Genomic DNA, 19,656 nt, shown 5'->3' with positions numbered 1-19,656 from the left:
TTTCATTTTTGCATAGGAATGGTTGGGTTGTTTGTATGGTGTAGCGGTTCTGAAGTTCTTTCACCAGTTGCTTCTCCCCAATATGCCACTTTGCAATCCCTTCACGTCAAAGACTGAAATGACTTGAACATGGGAATGCCTCTTTGTTAGCATACAGGAAGATCAATGAATCAGTGGACCTGGGGAGCCCTTTAGAAAGGCGAACTAATCTTGGACTATCACTAATTCTTCTTTTTTTTAAAAAAAAAAAATCTCAGGTTTGGTTCTTTCGTCTGCAATTAGCCCTAGATGTGCTTTGTGCGCCAAATTACCAAGCCGGGCGCCCCTTGTGCGAAGGGGAGATGGCCTAAGGTTTTGGAGAACATTGAACTTTTATTTGTACGATCGTTTTTGAAGTAGACTAGGAATTGTAGCTGTTGTCTTGTGTTTCTGATAGAATTTACACCAAATTAAAAATCGTTTTTAAATATAAAAATGACCTTCAAAAATTTTTGTTTTTTTTTTTGTATCTAAAACTTCTTTGGCATATGTAAAATGGCCACCAGTTGGACCAATTAGGTTGGATTTGCAACATTATTTAGTGTTCTTCATTTTTTTTAGAATTTTGGGTCTTTAGTCATTAACCTCACATGACATTGGTGGAAAGGTTTGCTTTGTTGTTTTCATTTTTTTTTTTTGAGTGAAATTTTATATCTTATAGTTGGTAAGGGTTCAACTTAGTAAATATAGGTTCACTTCTTCGTTTTTAGGACGTGTTTATGTTCCTATAAACTGTTTTATTTTTTATTTTTTGCTTGAATTCTTGATTTATTTAGAATAAGGTGCAAGGCAGGAGTGATTAGATAGGCGGGGATAGAGTAGAATAGATGATTTGTATTTGATTTTTGAATTCGATAGTTCGATTTTTGAATTGGATAATTTGATCTTCCCATAGGAGAGCATATGAAGCTCTTCTTCTACCCAACAAATCAGTCTGGTTTCATAAAAACTTCTCTTTTGGTAGAAGAGAGTTCCTACTTCCAGGTGATATGCCATTTGATGTCAAGTATTTTTTTGAAAGAGAAATTTTTTTATTGTGCCTAGAAACATTTTAAAAGTGTCTTATCATGCGATGATATGCCTTCGTTTTGTTCTTACTACCTGCCCAAGTAAAAGGAAACTTTCAAGTTTTTTTTGTTGTCAATCATTAGAAGAGGAAATCTGGAAAAATCCTATGAAGCTGAGAAAGTCAAGACTAGGAGATGGTATTGGCTCTAGTGATCAAGTGTCTGTAAGGGTTTAGCAGGAAAATATCTTAAGAGAAAAGCCATAATGCCTTATAAAATATTGGCAGGTAGCAAAATAAGAGTTGAGAGATGGGCTCGGGGCTTGTGTAGTTGTTCCTCTGGGTTAATAATCAAGAGTTAATAATCAAGAGTACCGGGTAGGCATATAGGTGATTTATGTCTATGCCGCGAAGATAATGACTTATGGACTTTTGGCATGTTGAAAACCTGCAAGGTGAAACGGGTTGATATGTGACAAAACTACACCTGACCACCAATGCGGTGGAGCTTCGTAGTAGCCTTTGGGGTGGTGAGGTATTCCCTTAAAGGTGAAGGTCGGCCTGAGAAAGAAAATCAAAAGCAAGAAAAAATGAAAAGGCAAAAAGGCAAATGCAGAAAAAAAGGAAGAAAAAGAAGCAAAACCAAGAAAAACAAAAAAGGTACCTGTCAAGAGATAAATGGCATGAAGGCTGAACTCGAAGGAATTGAAATGCGACAATCTTTCATGGATGTGCGATCCTTGGGTCAATATCTGCTCTTCTTTTTTATTTCCTAAGACGTTGAGGATGATTACTTTATGTTCATTTTTTGGAAATTTAAAGGCTTCCCTTCTAGAGATTCAACAACATTGATGCGAAATGAATCCCGATGCTTGTACGGTATTGAGGGTAAATGAAAGGCATATCATTTGCACGATACGAGAACTTTCTACTTATGATTTAAATTGATGATTTATAAACTATTTAAAACTAAACACTTGACATCTCTTGTAATGTTTCCGGACTTCATGGGCATATGAGGAACTCCCAGCCCCTCTCTGTTTTTGAAAAATGTTGCCCTTTTTATTACCAAACCGCTAGTCCATTCATAAAATAGATGAAACCCGTCAAACATATTCCACTCATGCTGAGTGTAATGAATTTTCCATCTTCCCCTTTCCATGTTCCCATCACAATTTGTTTTATTGTGAAGGCTAGACGGTATTTTTGTTGATTTCTCTTTTAAGGTTTGCTTAGGAAAGGGTTTGAAAGAGTCGTTAGCTTTTAACTTTTTTTTCATTATTATTATTATTATTTACATTGTCAGTGTCTTCTAATTCATGCAGCTGATGTCGAAGTTTAAAGCCCAACTCATCAGTGTTCTTGTGGATGTACAGTGGTTTTGGAAAAGCCGATTCATGTTGCACGAGAGTTTGATCTTGTGCTTCAAAATCAACTTTTTATTTGAGTTCCCAACAAAGTTGTGGCATCCAATTTGATTTGAGTGAGTTTACATAAATTTTTGGCTGAAACAGAAACTGACTATTGCTGGTTGCAAAAGTTCGCACGAAGACAGGCAAATGCTGTCATTGTTTGTTTGTGTTTTTTGTTTGTTAGCTTGTCATAATTGGTAGGAAGCCAAGTGTTATGCATGTACATTGCCTGAGAGCTTGAAACTACACCGTCTACATCGGAAATCTCCTACAATTGCAGTGATTGCTGCAGAATTCTATTCCAAAACTGTGGATGTTTGGGTGACTTTAACATTTGATGAATGATTTGTTTTGCTTGCCAAGACTTATCCCTTGGGTTTAGTTTATTTTATTGTAGGGAATCTGATATGACCCAGTGGTTGCAAAGTTGATGTCGAAAACAGAGATTTTTTGCTAGAGAAATTTACATATATGTGCAGAAATTGGATTGCTTGCAGAAACCAAACAAGTTTCAATTGGTCTATCTTTTACCTGAATTGAGTTAGGATTTTGGGTGTGATATGACAGCTTAAGTCAGAGTCGTGTAGGCTTATTTCACTGTCTTTCAAATTTGCTTATCTTTTGGTCCAGTTAATTTAGAGAACATAGATTTCAAGTAAGGATTTTGGTTATTTTCTGTTTCATGTATATCGTTTTAAAGTGTTTATTAGTTGAGCTTAGAGTTCTTGCTCGTGAGTGGGTCTAAGCTCTAGGTTTATGCCCTTGTTTTTCTTTGTTCTCATGTTTTTTCAAGTTCGTCATTGCAGCCGCAGGCACTTCTGGATAAATGTAAGGGCGGATGCATTCAGTGGAGGAGTTGGAGCACAAGTCAAAGATCTAAATTGACACAGGGTTGCCCTTTCAAGCAACCACACTTTAGGAATTGTTTATTTTTCAACTTCTGTAATTAAACTAGTAGCATCACTCTTGAAGAACCTTTTGACTTGTTTCTATTTGAGGTAGTAAATGTGCATTTTTTGGTCTAACTTATTGGACTCTTAGTTTCCTCAAACTGCATAAAACTGCTAGTTCAACCAGTGATTTTGCAGAGGTTAGGGACCGACTTTTGTATGGTTTTTGGGTCAAAGTTGGGTACTGTTTTGTTATGGATATATGTCGATACATCAATTTAGTTGATTCTTGGTTTTACTGTTCAATTTGATAGAAGCTTTTCCAAGAACTGGTTGTTTGAGATTGAAACACAGAGGGATTGGTCTCACTCTGAAAGGACCAGGATTAGATCTGGACCCATGAAGATGACACACGCTGTTCAAGCAATTACCACCTGAAACCAGCTCGCCTGCTCATCTTGTTAACAGTTAACTAGTGTTTCTGCAGTATGCTTACAACGTTACACAGAAAATCAAAGATACTACTTGCACGCAAAATGGTCAAACATAGAACTATATCTCCTTCCAGTTTACAACAAAATACTTGGATTGGATTTTGGTGTGCTATGCATGATCTACAGGTTTGGAAAGTAGAAACCATACTGAAATGTTGTATATGTTGTAATTCACTTATATTCGTATCTCAGTTGGGTAATGCTAGACATTTCGTTGTCATTTCAGTACGCAGAATGTGTAAGCATAGTATGTAAAAGCAAAAAACTTTTACTGAGTTATTGGATGTACGTGAAGTTCATCCAACTCTTTGTAGGCACTGGGGGCCAAATTGGAGCTCTATAGACAAGGTCGTTGTCAAGCTTGAATGTTCCAATGAATGGACCAACATGTAGCTACTTAGCAATGGCTTATCTATTGGCCATGCTTTTGGTCTCCCTAGAGTATTATGCATGCATTCTTTCTAGTTGGCATGTGTTGTTGCATTTAAGTTTCAGTTGTGCTGTATTATTTATTAACTATATATATTCTTGATAGGTGATCAATCTTGCAAATGCTCCATCAGTTGTTGGCAAGCATTTAGACGATGAGTGTCCTGAAGATTTCATCAAAGGCCTTATTCTCTTTGTTTCTTCTTTTTTTCATGTTGAGAGGAGGTAATTCGTCTTTCTCTCTCTCTCTAAATATTTCAATGTCTGCTTTTGCAAGGTCCCATATGTTCTTGATGAAAAAAATTGAGAAACTGTGGAAGATCGTAAAACATAATGGCAAAAATGAGAATGAAGAAGTTAATAAAAATGAGAAATAGGGCCAAAGATAGTGATCCCACTTGAGTGTAGCAGCAATCTGTTGCTACATGGTTGAGTCACGTACACATGGATCGTTTTAGTTAGCCAACTCCTTTGTAAGTGTGGGCATCGGGCCGGGTTGCCGCCGGGCCGTCCCGGTTGGGCCCGGGCCTGGGCCAGGATTTTCCCGGCCCAGGTAGGGCCTGATAGGTCGGCCCGGCCAAGATCCCATATGTTCTTGACCTTAAAGTATAAGACAAACTTCTGATGAAAAAAAATTGAGAAACTGTGGAAGATAGTAAAACATAATGGCAAAAATGAGAATGAGAAGTCAATAAAAATGAGAAATAGGGCCAAAGATGGTGATCCCACTTGAGTCTAGCAGCAATCTGCTGCTTCATGGTTGAGTTATGTACACATGGATCGTGTTAGTTAGCCAACTCCTTTGGCTTACCTTTTTCTGAAAAATTATGGCATTACAAATTATCTTGTTTGAATGTGCTACCACATTGATATTGCATTAGCTAATGATTGGACACTTTGGCCCACTTAGTTACTTTCCATGGTATGGACCATGGCCAAAAATCTTATTTGTTGTGGTGATCAATCATTTTCTTACATGTAGATTTGCAGAGCCGCTGGATGCAAGTCCATCCTTGCCGTATCTGATCTTCTGGAACCCAGCCAAATTCTTGCCTCTTTTTTATGAAGCCGCTCACATGGCTCAGGTAACAGGTCATTATATTGGGTGATATTTGAGGGAGAGAAATTCTTTCATGTTTTTGATGGACGTCTGGAAAATGAAATCATGCAGGAAGTGTGTTTGAAGCATGCAAAAGTTGCAAGGAGATGGTGTTGAAGGAGTCCTTGCATATGGACATGGTTATGTGGGTGGTTCTCCATTGGAGTGTTCCAGTATACCTTCTCATGCTTTGTTGCATTGAAGCTCTTCTGGTTAAATTTTCACTAGATTAATGATGATAGTTTCCCATCTAGTGTGTTCCTTGATGCTGAATTTCCTCTCTGTTATATGCTTGTGGGGGCTGGTTTTGTTTTCTACGAACTAATCTGGCTCTGAGGTGATGATTACATTTATTTGAAAGCCTGCTTACTGGAAGCTGATTTGGTGATGTTGGTTTTATGCCTGGTAGATGAATCAAAATGAGAAATGGAGCCTATGGCTGTTATTAGTAGGTGAACTGGCATGATGAGGATGGTCTCTTCATTGGTCATTTGAATCAGAAACATCCGGAAAGAGAAGCTTCTCTCATAACTGGAAAAGATGCTACTTGCATCCGCAAACATGGTAAATGGTATAAAATTGCTGATTAGAAGCTTTTGTTTTGAGATGTTTTGAGTTAAACGAGTCTTGTATGGGTTTTATGAATCTCCATTGACGTAATGGAAGTTGTTTTTTGAGTTGAATTTATAATTGATACCTTTTCTGTACGTGATGTTTGGCTAAGATATAGCTTTTCTCAAGTGTATACTTGTAAGTTACACTATATCCTGGCCAATTGTTACCATTGTGCAACTGTTACATGAGATTTGCCAGAATGCTGCTTTCGTGTTTTATATGTGATTTTTGATGGCATTCTTTCTAGAAGATAGTTACTACTGTAGTTCTTTAGAAATCTAAAAATATATTTATTTATCATCAAACACAGAAATATAGTTATGGAAATATATTTCTCAGTCATCACACACACATCAAAATGGGAATCTGAAAGATTTTTCCCATTCATTTAAAACCGGTTCAGATGAGAAAGCGGGAAGAGTTTAGTGTTTCCTGGCTACTTTCCTCTTTTCGTTTTCGTTCTCACTTCTCCCTCTCTGAGCTCTCTCCGACTCCGACTCTCCCTCTCTCGCCTCTCGGTCTCTCCGACTTCTCCTTCTCTTCTCTTCTCTTGTTCTCCCGTCTGGGACTCTCCGACGTCTGCAGGAGGACAAGTCGTCCGCGGCCGTGGGCCACTTCAGCCTTCAAGGTCAGCCGACGTCTGCAGGAGGAAATGTTATGTAGTTATTTTTGGGGATTCATTTATGATAACCATATGGGTGTTATGTGATAGAAATGTAGCACCAATATCTGTAACCCGAAAACAGCACTCACGCAGGAGAGAGAGAGAGAGAGAGAGAGAGAGAGAGAGAGAGAGAGAGAGAGAGAATGAAAACAAGAAGAAACTGAGGAGAAGAAGCCGTAGCCAAAATGGTTTGCACGGCCTCTATTTATAATCTCATTTTCAGAATTCTAAGAGTCTCCAATCGTAGAATCCTAGGAGATTTCACAAGCTCCAAGGACATTAATTACATCATAGAAACCTAAGAGACTTCACATATTACAAGGATATTAACTACAACATAGAATCCTAGGAGACTTCCCATATAACAAGGATATTAACTATAACATAGAATCCTAGGAGACTCTTCACATGTTACAAGGACATTAAATATTTTAACACATTCTACAAGGAGGTGGAATCCTAAGAGACTCCTCTTCAACGTGCTGGTGAAGGATTTATATTTTAACACCCTCCCTCAAGTTGTGCATGGTTTTGCACCATGTACAACTTGCCTTTAGAAACCGGAATCGTTCCTTTGTTAATCCTTTTGTAAATAAGTTTGCAACTTGTTCATTTGTACGAACATAAATAGGCTGAATTTCCTTGTCTTCCACCTTTTGTCTAACAAAGTGTTGATCAATCTCAATGTGCTTTGTTCGACCATGTTGTACGGGATTAAAGGCAATGTTAATAGCGCTTTGATTATCGCACATTAACATTGATGTTTTAATCTTTTCTCCAATGTCTTCTAGCAAATGTCTAACCCATGTAACTTCAGCAGTACCTGCAGCCATGCATCTGTATTCAGCTTCAGTGCTGGATCTTGCTATTGCCTTTTGCTTTCGACAACTCCAAGACACAAGATTACGTCCAATGAAAATACAAAAACCAGAAATGGACTTTCTTTGATCGGGATCTCCAGCCCAATCTGCATCTGTGAATGTCATAAGTTGATGTCCAGTAGTTATATTTTCACTCTTACCATAAACTAAGCCATCTCCTGCTGTCCCTTTAAGATATCTTAATATGCTTTTGACAGCATCCATGTGAGTATCTCTAGGTGCATGCATAAATTGGGATACTTGATTCACAGCATATATAATATCTGGTCTAGTAAATGTAAGATATTGAAGTGCCCCAACAATACTTCGATATTGCGTAGGATCTTCATATAACTCCCCATCTTGAGCACTTAGTCTTTGATTTAGAACACTAGGAGTTCCAACAGGCTTACAATCAGACATACCTGACTTTTTCAACAAATCCAACGTGTATTTCTGTTGTGTCAATGTGAGGCGATTATTGTGCCTATCAATCTCCACTCCAAGAAAGAATCGTAAATCACCAAGCTCTTTCATTTTGAAGTTTTGCATCATCAAAACTTTAGCTTCTTCTATGTGTTTTTCTGAATTGCCTGTGATAACAATATCATCAACATATATAAGAAGTAAAGTAAATATGTTTTCCTTTCGATAAATGAAAAGAGAGTGATCTAGAGGACATCTCCGAAAACCACATTCTTGAATCTTGCAAGAGAAACTGTCAAACCACGAACGTGAGGCCTGTTTAAGTCCATAAATAGATTTTCTTAGTTTGCAAACCCATGCATGAGAGTCTCCTTTCGTGTATCCTGGAGGTTGTTCCATATATACTTCATCCCTTAAATCACCATGAAGAAAAGCATTCTTCACGTCCATTTGATGTAGTCTCCATCCATATTCAACTGCCAATGATATAATCACGCGAATTGTTCCCATTTTGATCACAGGGCTGAATGCCTCATCATAATCTTCTCCATATTGTTGTGTAAACCCTTTTGCTACTAACCTTGCTTTGTGTCTTTCTATGCTGCCGTCAGGTTTGTATTTAATTTTGTATACCCATTTGGAGCCCACTACGTTCTTTTCGTGTGGCCTCGGAACGATCTCCCATGTTCCACATTCATGCAAGGCATCCATTTCTTCTTTCATAGCCTTTCTCCAATGATGTGATTTTGATGCTTGATCAAATGAAGTAGGTTCTTCCTCCTTGCCAATTTTTGCCATGAATAACTGAAAATCAAGTGATAAAGAATCATAGCTAACCCACCTGTGAATGGGATGACGAATGCGTTGGGATCTTCTAAGGTGGGGCATGTTGTCTTCTTCACTGTGAGCATCTCTGTCCCTTAGTCGTCGACTGTAGATAAGACCCGAATACCGATGTGCATCGTTGCTCTGTTCATTATTGTTTTCGTGATGACTTAATGACTGTGTTGGATCTTCTTGATTTTCACTTTGAGCCATATCCGACGGTTGTATTGCTCTCTCTGAATCTTCACTTTGAGGCACATCATTTTCTATAACAGGATCTGCATTGAATAACTGTGTACTGGTCCAGGGATCATAAGATTCAATGGTCATAGGCATTTCATTTGTATTATCAAAACTATGTTCATCAAAAATGACATTTCTTGAAGTTTTGATACGTTTAGTTGTTGGATCATAGCATCGAAAACCTTTATATTCATCAGCATATCCAACGAATCTACATTGAATAGCTTTGTCTTGAAACTTGTTCCTCAAGGCAGCATCAACGTGAACATAGCATACACAACCAAAAACCTTCAAGTTCTTGTAATCAGGTTGTTTGCCTAAGAGTGTAAAATATGGCGATTTAGACATCAAGAGTGTCATAGGCAAACAATTTATTATGTATACAGCAGTATGGAAGGCTTCAGTCCACAAGGAAATGGGCACATTAGTATCATGCATCATGCTCATGGCGCTTTCAACTATATGTCGATGTTTCCGCTCAACTACACCATTTTGTTGTGGTGTGTAAGGGCAGGAAATTTGTCTAGTTATCCCTTTTTCACGTAGAAATTCAATAAAATCAAGCGAGGAATATTCTCCCCCTCCATCACATTGAAAATGCACCACATTGGATGAAAATTTAGTTTGAATCATGGCATAGAAGTTTCGAAATATGTGAGGTACTTCTGATTTGTGTTTCATGAAGTAAATCCAGGTGAAACGTGAGTAAGAGTCAATGAATAAGACATAATATCTTGACCCAGACATGGAATCAATAGGGGCTGGCCCCCATACATCAGAAAAAATAGTTTCAAAAGGTTTGGAAGCCCTTTGATTTATATTATGGAAAGGTAAAACATGACTCTTACAAAGTCCACAACTTGAACATTTTTTGACACTTGAAGTAAGAGGTAAACTTGATCTTGGAATGAGACTATCTGTGACAAGTTTTTCAATGAAATGTCGACCACAGTGTCCTAGCCGACTATGCCACAAATCAGACTCCAAAAATTGGTTAGGGCCCCTTATTTTTGATTGAAAATGGCAAGAACTTGGCACTGATGACGCATTATGAGAAAGAGAAAATGTCTTCAATCCTATATCAAAAGTGGATGAATCCTTGGGTAGACATTCCTTGAGGACGTACATATTCCCTTGACGCTCCCCTCTAGCGAACATTTTCTTCGTTTGGAGGTCCTTGACATAGACAGAAGAAGGTGTGAATTCAACAGAAGAGCTTGTATCATCAATGAGTTTAGAAATGGATATGATGTTCTTTTTGATATTGGAAGCAAGAACAACATTAGACAGTGATAGAGACGAGGATGACAATGGAATATGTGCATTTCCAATATGTGTAATAGGATGAGATTTTTCATCACCTGTTATAATGCAACTTCTACCGTAATGAGGGGATAAGTTAGTCAATTTACCTGCATTTCCTGTCACATGGGTAGCTGCACCTGAATCCAAGAACCATTCTCCCTGCTCATTTTGCTTTATAGTCATCTTTGAGAATGCGGCCATCAATAGCTGTTGCATATCTTCAGCGGTGGATTTAGAACTTTGTCCTCCTTGTTTATAATCATGTCTCACCCCTTTGTTTTTATTTTGAGGATTAAACCAACATTGTGCCTTCATGTGTCCTTTCTTGTTGCACTGAAAACAAATTGGTATTTTTCTTGAAGTATCCAAAGGAGACATACCTTGGTTATGTGGTGTTGGTAGAATGCCACGACCACCATGGTTGGAGTTCCCATGGCTCTTACCAAACTTTACATTCATAGCCAACACATTTTGGGAGTTCCCTTGATCAGTCCTTTCAATGACTCTTTTCATATTCATTTCATGTTGGAGAAGTTTACCTTGTAGTTCGTTGAAGGAAGGCAGAACAGGAAGGACCTCAAGAGCTGTAATAAAAGCATGATAATCATGCCCAAGTCCATTCAAGGTTTGCTGCACCTTTTCCTTATCAGAAATGTTATTCCCTGAGGCAGCAAGTTGGTCTGCGACGGCCTTAATACGCCCCAAATAATCCATGATAGACGTTGAACCTTTGCTCAAATTCTGAAATTCTTTCTTTAAGTACATAATTCGAGCTTCTGATATTTGGGAAAAAGTATCAGCAAGGGTTTCCCATAATTCTTCTGCAGTACAATCATCAGAAACTGAAAGTAACACTTGTTGAGATAAAGTGGACAAAATATACGCAACCAGACTTTGATCACGTCTCATCCACATAGCATGTTCAGGATTGTTGTCTTCATGAACAGCAATAACTTCTCCTGCCTCATTTTTTATTTCCTGTAAGACGGATATTGGTGGAGCCTTTGTTGAACCATCGAGATGTCCAAAGAGGCCTTGACTTCTTATGAAAGGCATGATTTGCCTTTTCCAGATCAGATAATTCTCATGGTTGAGTTTTTCGGTAATAAGGTGAGGAAGAAAACTTGAGGACATGCCAGAATGCGAAAGGTTTTCCATGACAGCAGAAAGGAATGGTATATAGGTAGAAGATGAGAGGGAAAGAAGACACGATATAACAAGATGTGTCCTTGGTAAGCAAGAAGAAAAAGGAACAAGAATTGCGCAAGAGAAAAGTAAATTCAGGATAGAGACAAGATGAGAAAAGAGTTCTAACCAGATCAGACCTGTTTGGGCATTTCGTTTGGTAGAGATAACGTAACCTGGCGCTCTGATACCATGATAGAAATGTAGCACCAATATCTGTAACCCGAAAACAGCACTCACGCAGGAGAGAGAGAGAGAGAGAGAGAGAGAGAGAGAGAATGAAAACAAGAAGAAACTGAGGAGAAGAAGCCGTAGCCAAAATGGTTTGCACGGCCTCTATTTATAATCTCATTTTCAGAATTCTAAGAGTCTCCAATCGTAGAATCCTAGGAGATTTCACAAGCTCCAAGGACATTAATTACATCATAGAAACCTAAGAGACTTCACATATTACAAGGATATTAACTACAACATAGAATCCTAGGAGACTTCCCATATAACAAGGATATTAACTATAACATAGAATCCTATGAGACTCTTCACATGTTACAAGGACATTAAATATTTTAACACATTCTACAAGGAGGTGGAATCCTAAGAGACTCCTCTTCAACGTGCTGGTGAAGGATTTATATTTTAACATTATGTAGATAGGTTTTATGTTTCTTTTAAGAGTTAAAGGAATAATCTCGACGGATCTTTCACCCATTTTGTACTTTACCTTCCTCTTTTTATATTTTTGAACAGTTTATGCAGGATGCATGGTCTGTCAGAGGAAACATTCTTGATATACATGTACTAGTTCTGAACTCTTTGCAATAGTAACTGCAGAGGCTCCATTTTATCTCCTGTTCAATCAATTGCATAGACCATATGTTACCCGTCTGATTGGTTAGGAGAATACATGAGGAGTAGGAAGGCTAGTAATACTAATTGCTGCTGCTTATCACTATCATAATGGACGAGCCTTTTTATCTGCGTTCTCCTCTGGATAAATCTAAGCTATAGATTCAAGAAAGAAAAAAACTTCAATTCCTGGTTATTACTCTTTGGAAAGAAACGATAGTCTTTGTAGAAACACGAACAAGAAGAGAAAGAGAAACAACGATCACGATGTAACGTGGAAAACCCTCAACAAGAGGGAAAAAACCACGAATGAGGAGGAGCCGGTGCCCACTAGCCGCCAGACTCTCTCTCCTTAGTCTTTCATTCACACCATAAGGATTAGGGTTACACGACTTAAATAATGCCCAACAAGGGCTACAAGTTGGATCGGATACGGATCCGGACCCGGTCCCGAGACCCATCTAACATACTTCAACACTCCCCCTCAAGTTGGGCATGCATATCAAACATGCCCAACTTGGATACATTTCTCTCAAATGAGGTCGAAGATAAAGCCTTCGTCAGAACATCAGCCGTTTGGTCTTCAGATCTCATGTAAGGAAGTACAAGTTCTTTAGCATCAATTCTCTCTCGAATGAAATGTCGGTCAATCTCAACATGCTTTGTTCTGTCATGAAGCACAGGGTTGTTGGCCAAGTTAATTGCAGACTTGTTATCGCAATACATCTTCATTGGTTCTTCAACCTTTATACCAATATCAGTCAACAATACTTTCAGCCACAAAAGCTCGGAAACTCTCATAGCAACAACTCTGTATTCTGCTTCAGCACTGAAACGCGAACAAACATCTTGCCTTTTACTTCTGCACACTATGAGATTCCCTCCCAAATAAATACAATAGCCGGAGGTGGACCTCCTAGTGTCAATACAGCCTGCCCAGTCTGCATCTGAATAACCTTCAATCCCAAGAGTGTCTTGCTTGACATATAAGAGACCTTTGCCAGGATTCCTCTTCAAGTAGCACAAGATCCTGTCAACAGCCTTCAAGTGGGCATCCGTGGAAGCATGCATGAACTGGCTCATCACATTCACAGCAAAGGTAATATCAGGTCTAGTGAGAGTAAGATAAATTAACTTCCCTACAAGACATTGATATCTTCTTTTTGCCTCTTCACAGAGTGGCTCCCCGTCTCTAAGACTTAGCTTATGGCCAGCATCTAGAGGAGTAGAAGCTGGTCTACACCCTAGTTTCCCAGCCTCCTTTAACAAATCTAGAGTGTACTTCCGTTGATTTAGCACAAGGCTAGTCCCAGACCTAGCAATTTCTATGCCAAGGAAGTATTTCAACTTACCAAGGTCCTTAAGATCAAACTCGATCGCCAACAGTTTCTTTAACTTCATTATTTCATCTTCATCATCACCTGTGACAATCATATCATCAACATATACCAACAGAATAGTAACCTTTTGCTTATTTCTCTTCACAAAAAGTGTATGATCTCCATTCCCTTGATGGTATCCACATTGTCTCATGACAAGTCTGAGTCGTTCAAACCACGCTCGAGGAGATTGCTTGAGCCCATATAAAGCTTTCCTTAGCTTGCAACATTTTCCAGGTTCCTCATATCCTGGAGGCATACACATATATACTTCCTCTTCAAGGTCTCCATTGAGAAATGCGTTCTTGACATCAAGTTGGTACATCTTCCACTCCTTCATCACAGCTAAAGAGATAATGACTCTGACCGTCTTCATCTTCGCAACAGGAGCAAAGGTCTCCAAATAATCAATCCCATATTTCTGACTAAACCCCTTGGCCACAAGACGAGCTTTGTATCTTTCAACACTCCCATCTGGTTTGTACTTGATGGTGTAGACCCACTTAGATCCAACCAAGTGAGCCGCCTCAGGAATCTTTACAACTTCCCATGTCATGTTTCTTCGCAAGGCTTCCATCTCTTCTTGCATTGCATAGGTCCACTTAGGATCACTCTGAGCCTCAGTAACATTCCTGGGAATCATAGTCAAAGAAAGAGAAGATACAAAGCATTTGTAGTCCTTGCTCAGTCTAGAATATGAAACAAAGTTACCAATAGGATGTTGAGTACATGACCTGACACCCTTTCGCAGGGCGATGGGAAGCTCTTCACTAGCAGCAACAGTCTGAATCTCTTCTTCAACAGGTTGCTTCTGCGCACGACTTGGGTCATCCAGGGAAGGACTAATTGGATTGGGAGTAGAATTCTCACCACCTGTCATCTCATCTGTACAAACTCTTCGCCTAGAGTAAACTTGCCCAAATAAACGATTGCACTTCTCTTCTGCCTCAGTGGAACACTCTTCATTTTTCTCTTGTTCATGCACCTCACTAGATGGACCAACGGAGTCACGCCTGTAGTCCAAAAAATCTGTAAACTGAATTTCCTGACTCGGAGAATACTCTTCCTGTGACATAGAGTACTCCCCCTGAAGAGGATTCTCACCAAAATAGGAAACATGTTCAAGGAAAGTGACATCTTTGGTAACATAGGCCCGACCAGTGGAAGGGTCTCGACACTTGTACCCTTTTTGAGTGGGAGAATACCCTAAAAAAATGCCCTTAATAGATCTTGGATCAAGCTTTTTAATGTGAGGACTATGGTTGTGAATAAAGCAAACACAACCAAAAAACTCTGAGTGAAAGAGAGAAAGGTTCACAAGTCCCCGGTAACAGAGAGTGAGGCGTCTTCTCATTCAACACACGACTAGGCAACCGGTTTATAAGATACGCACTGGTCAGCACAGCATCCCCCCAATACTTTTTTGGAACATGACGTTGAAAAAAAAGAGCCCGAGTCATATTCAATAACTGACGATTTTTTCATTCAGCAACTCCATTTTGAGGAGGGGTATAACTACAGGAAGTCTCATGAACAATTCCCTTTTTTCGAAAGAAGCTATCAACAGACTGGCACATATACTCTCGAGCATTGTCAGATCGAAATGTCTTAACAGATGCTCCATATTGAGTTTCCACATAGGCAATGAAAGTCTCTATGACAGTAGGAACTTCACTACGGACTTTCAGCAAGTAGACAATAGTGTTACGAGAATAATCATCTATAAAGGTGATAAAATATTGAAAACCATGACAAGAAGGAATCCCTGCAGGCCCCCACACATCAGAATGAATCATGGCAAATACCTCATTAGACCGATGGCTAGACAATGGGTATGAAGCCCTAACATGTTTGGCCAGGTGACAGACATCACAAGACACCATAGTCATATCTAACCTGGAACATATATCAGGAAACAACTGTCTAAGAAGGCCAAAAGGCAAGTGTCCAAGGCGCTCATGCCACCGTAGAAGCAACTGAAGGGAGTCCTCTCTATTCTTCGTGGCTTGGCTGACTGCCGTCATGAGAGCCTGAGCAGCACGCATAGGTAAACGATAGAGCCCGTCAGAAGCTAGGCCAATCCCAATCCTCTTCCCTGTCACCAAGTCCTGCATAACACAGCGATCAGCGGAAAATATAAGTTCGCAATTTAACTCCTTCGTGATCTTGCTAACCGACAAGAGATTCAAGGGAATATGAGGAACATGTAGAGCATTGTGGACTAAGAACTTGTTCAAAAGTGGGAGACTCCCTTTTCCAGCCACAGAGATAGATGAACCATCGGCAAGGGAAACACGATCCTTTCCTGATGAAAGCTTATACCCATGAAAGACCTTAGGATCGCCGGTCATGTGGTGAGTAGCGCCACTATCAATGATCCACTCTCCCATACGGCAATCCGCCATAACGTCTATAGATGAAGAAGCTGCCATAATCACAGATAGTCCAACAGGAGGCACGAGCAGCGATACAACAAGAGAGGCACCGATGACAACAGAGAGCACCAACGGGCAGTAATATCCTTGGATAGAATCACAAGAACGAGAGAAAAATCAAGTTCTATCTAGAAACGAACGATAAAGAGAGAGGTAATATCTTCACCGGATTCCCAATCAGCCCCAAGAGTGAACAGAATGTCGATTGGGGGAAACGATCGTCGATGTCGCTCGACGGAAGCGGTGCCTTCTTTCTCTCGGTCTGCAATCTCCCACGGGTAGAGGTTGCGCCACACGTTCTCCTTGCTGGAATCAAGATCCAAGAGGCAAAACCCAACAAGTATCAAGGTATAGAAGTGAATAGGAAATCAACTTGGAGACGAGGAAAGCCTTCACCCGTAAGACCAATTTAACCCCGGTCTTTTGTAAGGAAAGGGGGATGCGATCGCCGGAGCGCCGGCGGACGTTGAGGCAATCCTCAAGTTACGCTCCTCTCCTCCTTTACGTCCTCTACCAAGTCACGGACCAGCCACCTCTTCTTGCACGGTGGGCGCCAAACAAAAACAAGAAGATGGAATCAAAGATCAACCAAGCAATATATTGCAGGTAAGAGGTGGATGCACTTCACCGGATTTGCAAAAGACCCCTAGGAAGTGACGTGAATAGGGGGAGGCAAGCCTAGGAAGCGCCTAAGCACGCATATCTTCTTTCTTCTCCGGGAAGCAAGACTACAGCGCAAAAGGCAGTGGCGCAAGGGACAACGGTGACGGCGACGGTCAACAACACAAGAGCGACGGCGCAAGAGCGACGCCGCAAGAGTGGCTGCGATGGCGATGGCGCAAAGGGTGACACCGGCGGCGGCGGAAACAGCGACGGTGGTATTGGGTACAGCGGCGAAGGTGGCTGCTGCAGCAACGGCGGCGGCAGCGGCGGCGGCAGTGGCAGCGGCAGCGGCGGCGGTGACTGCAGTGGTGGCGATGGTAGCGGTGAGAGATATTAGGGTTGGAACTTCACAAACCCTAAAAATTTTCCAAACTCGTCGGCTCTGATACCATGTAGAAACACGAACAAGAAGAGAAAGAGAAACAACGATCACGATGTAACGTGGAAAACCCTCAACAAGAGGGAAAAAACCACGAATGAGGAGGAGCCGGTGCCCACTAGCCGCCAGACTCTCTCTCTCCTTAGTCTTTCATTCACACCATAAGGATTAGGGTTACACGACTTAAATAATGCCCAACAAGGGCTACAAGTTGGATCGGATACGGATCCGGACCCGGTCCCGAGACCCATCACCCATCTAACATACTTCAACAGTCTTCATATTTCATTCTTTTGGTTGCTGCTGTTTTCCTCTTTTTATTTTAAAAGTAATTTGATGGTATGTGTAGTATTCAGGGGATTTAGGCTGTCCTCTGCCTGAAAGCAAATTTTTCTGTCTTTTGTTTAATTTGCAGTTTTGCACTCTTACATGGTTATGTGTTCGATTCTTGTTCTGGCACTTGCATAATTGAATTTTTATGATCATTGGGAGTTGGTGTAAAATATACGGATGATTAACATGTTCTATCAAATATTAACATGTTCTATCAAATGCCTGCAGGTCCTGTGGCTGAAGATATGTTCCATTGGCAAGCGACAATTATGGGACCTCCTGATAGCCCTTATGCTGGAGGCGTGTTTTTAGTTACAATTCATTTTCCACCTGACTATCCTTTTAAGCCTCCCAAGGTTATTTTTTATTTTCTTGTCATTTTGGAGCACAATGCCTATATTTTGCAAGTCTCTTCTTGAATAAGGTTTTATCTGCAGCTGGCTAGTGTAATGATGATTTACATCTTTATTGTTTTTTATTTGTGTGAAGGAAAAGTTTGTTGCAATCAACAATTTTTTTTTCCTTGGTGGTTTGCTTGCTTGAAACAAAAGTTCTAGTTGGCCAATAACCTTAAAGGGGTGTTTGGCATACCATAAGAAAACTTTTATTGGTCATTCTCTGTACATGGTTTTCCCTGCAAAAGGGTCCTCTTTTCTGCTGTCAGACCTTGCTTGTCGTTAGGGAAAAAGATTTTTTGAAGATATTCTTTTCAATTTTTTATGTGCTATTTATGTAGGGAGAATTGTCGGGCTTAGGGGCTAAAGGTTGGGTAAAATGACTTTTTTTCTCTTCTAGATCATTTGCATCAAGCATGTAGCATGGTGTATTGTGTAAGAGGATGCGTGTATTATTCTTTGGAGAGAACTTCCTTTTAAGCTTTAGTTGGTGTTGTGGAGTGCTTATACATAAATGTATGCTTTGTTGTTGTTGTCATCGAAATGTGGGTTATGCTTTGTGGATGTATGCGCATTTATATAAAGGCACTAAGTGCAGCTTCTGAAAAGCTTCGAATTTGGACAAGCATTCTGTTTCCTTGAAATGTATCCTGCTCATCTCTTGAAGCTTTGTTCCTTCTGATGGCATAGCTGGTCCATTTTGAAGAATATAACCTAGATTGATTCTCTTCTCTGGAGTTGATGTTGAAGGTTGTAGAAACACGAACACAGAGAAAAGAAAACGAGGAACAAGATGTAACGTGGAAAAACCCTCAACAAGAGGAAAAAAACCACGAATGAGGAGGAACTGGTGCCCACTAGCAGCCAGACACTCTCTCTCTTAATATTTCATTCACATTGAATATTAGGGTTACAATGGTATAAGTATGCCCTAATTAGGACATACTGGATCGGGTCTGGACCTGGACCCGTACACCAATATCCGTCAACACTCCCCCTCAAGTTGAGCATACATATCAAACATGCCCAACTTGGATACATTTCTCTCGAAAGAAGTCGAGGATAGAGCCTTCGTCAGAACATCAACGGTTTGGTCTTCAAACTTCATGTAAGGAAGGATCAACTCTTTGGCATCAATTCTTTCACAAATAAAGTGACGATCAATCTCAACATGCTTGGTTCTGTCGTGTAGAACAGGGTTGTTGGCTAGATTGATTGCAGACTTGTTATCATAGTACATCTTCATACGTCCTTCAATCTTTATGCCAATATCAGTCAACAATATTTTCAACCATAGTAACTCTGACACTCCCATCGCAACGGCTCTATATTCTGCCTCTTCACTAAATCAAGAACAAACATCCTGTCTCTTGCTCCTTCATACTGCAAGGTTTCCTCTCAGGTAAGACACAGTACCCTGTAGTAGATCGTCTGGTGTCAGCACATCCTGCCCAGTCTGCATCCGAATACCCCTCGACCTCTACAGTCTCTTGTTTTACATACAAGAGTCCCTTACCAGGATTTCTCTTCAAGTAACATAATACTCTGTCCACAGCCTTCAGATGTGCATCAGTAGGAGCATGCATGAATTGACTCAATACATTGACCGCGAAAGTGATATCAGGTCTCGTGAGGGTAAGGTAAATCAACTTCCCAACCAGACGTTGATATCTTCCCTTAGCTTCTTCAAGGAGCAGCTCTCCATCCCTAAGACTCAACTTGTGCCCGATGTCA

General features: G+C 40.2%; 1 protein-coding gene across 4 annotated transcripts in view; it reads left to right on the top strand.

The window, feature by feature from the left end:
- LOC116250092 (protein transport protein Sec24-like At4g32640) overlaps positions 1 to 19,656 on the top strand; it is a 191,305-nt gene that overhangs the window by 62,195 nt on the left and 109,454 nt on the right. The window contains exons 8-10 of one of the 4 annotated variants that reach the window (XM_050076986.1): positions 4,377 to 4,495; positions 5,253 to 5,355; positions 5,442 to 5,510. The exons of 2 other annotated variants lie outside the window; for them this stretch is intronic. In XM_050076986.1, coding sequence (XP_049932943.1) covers positions 4,377 to 4,495; positions 5,253 to 5,355; positions 5,442 to 5,486 — 267 coding nt within the window. In that variant the 3' untranslated portion in view covers positions 5,487 to 5,510. Of the gene's footprint in view, positions 1 to 3,263; positions 3,452 to 4,376; positions 4,496 to 5,252; positions 5,356 to 5,441; positions 5,511 to 19,656 lie in introns of those variants that run through there. One more of the 4 variants, XM_050076995.1, reaches the window with a different exon arrangement.

The sequence above is a fragment of the Nymphaea colorata genome, chromosome 3, assembly GCF_008831285.2.
Source record: "Nymphaea colorata isolate Beijing-Zhang1983 chromosome 3, ASM883128v2, whole genome shotgun sequence".
NCBI lineage: Eukaryota > Viridiplantae > Streptophyta > Magnoliopsida > Nymphaeales > Nymphaeaceae > Nymphaea > Nymphaea colorata.
Note: the sequence above shows the minus strand (reverse complement) of the source record. Positions and strands in the feature narration are given on the sequence as shown.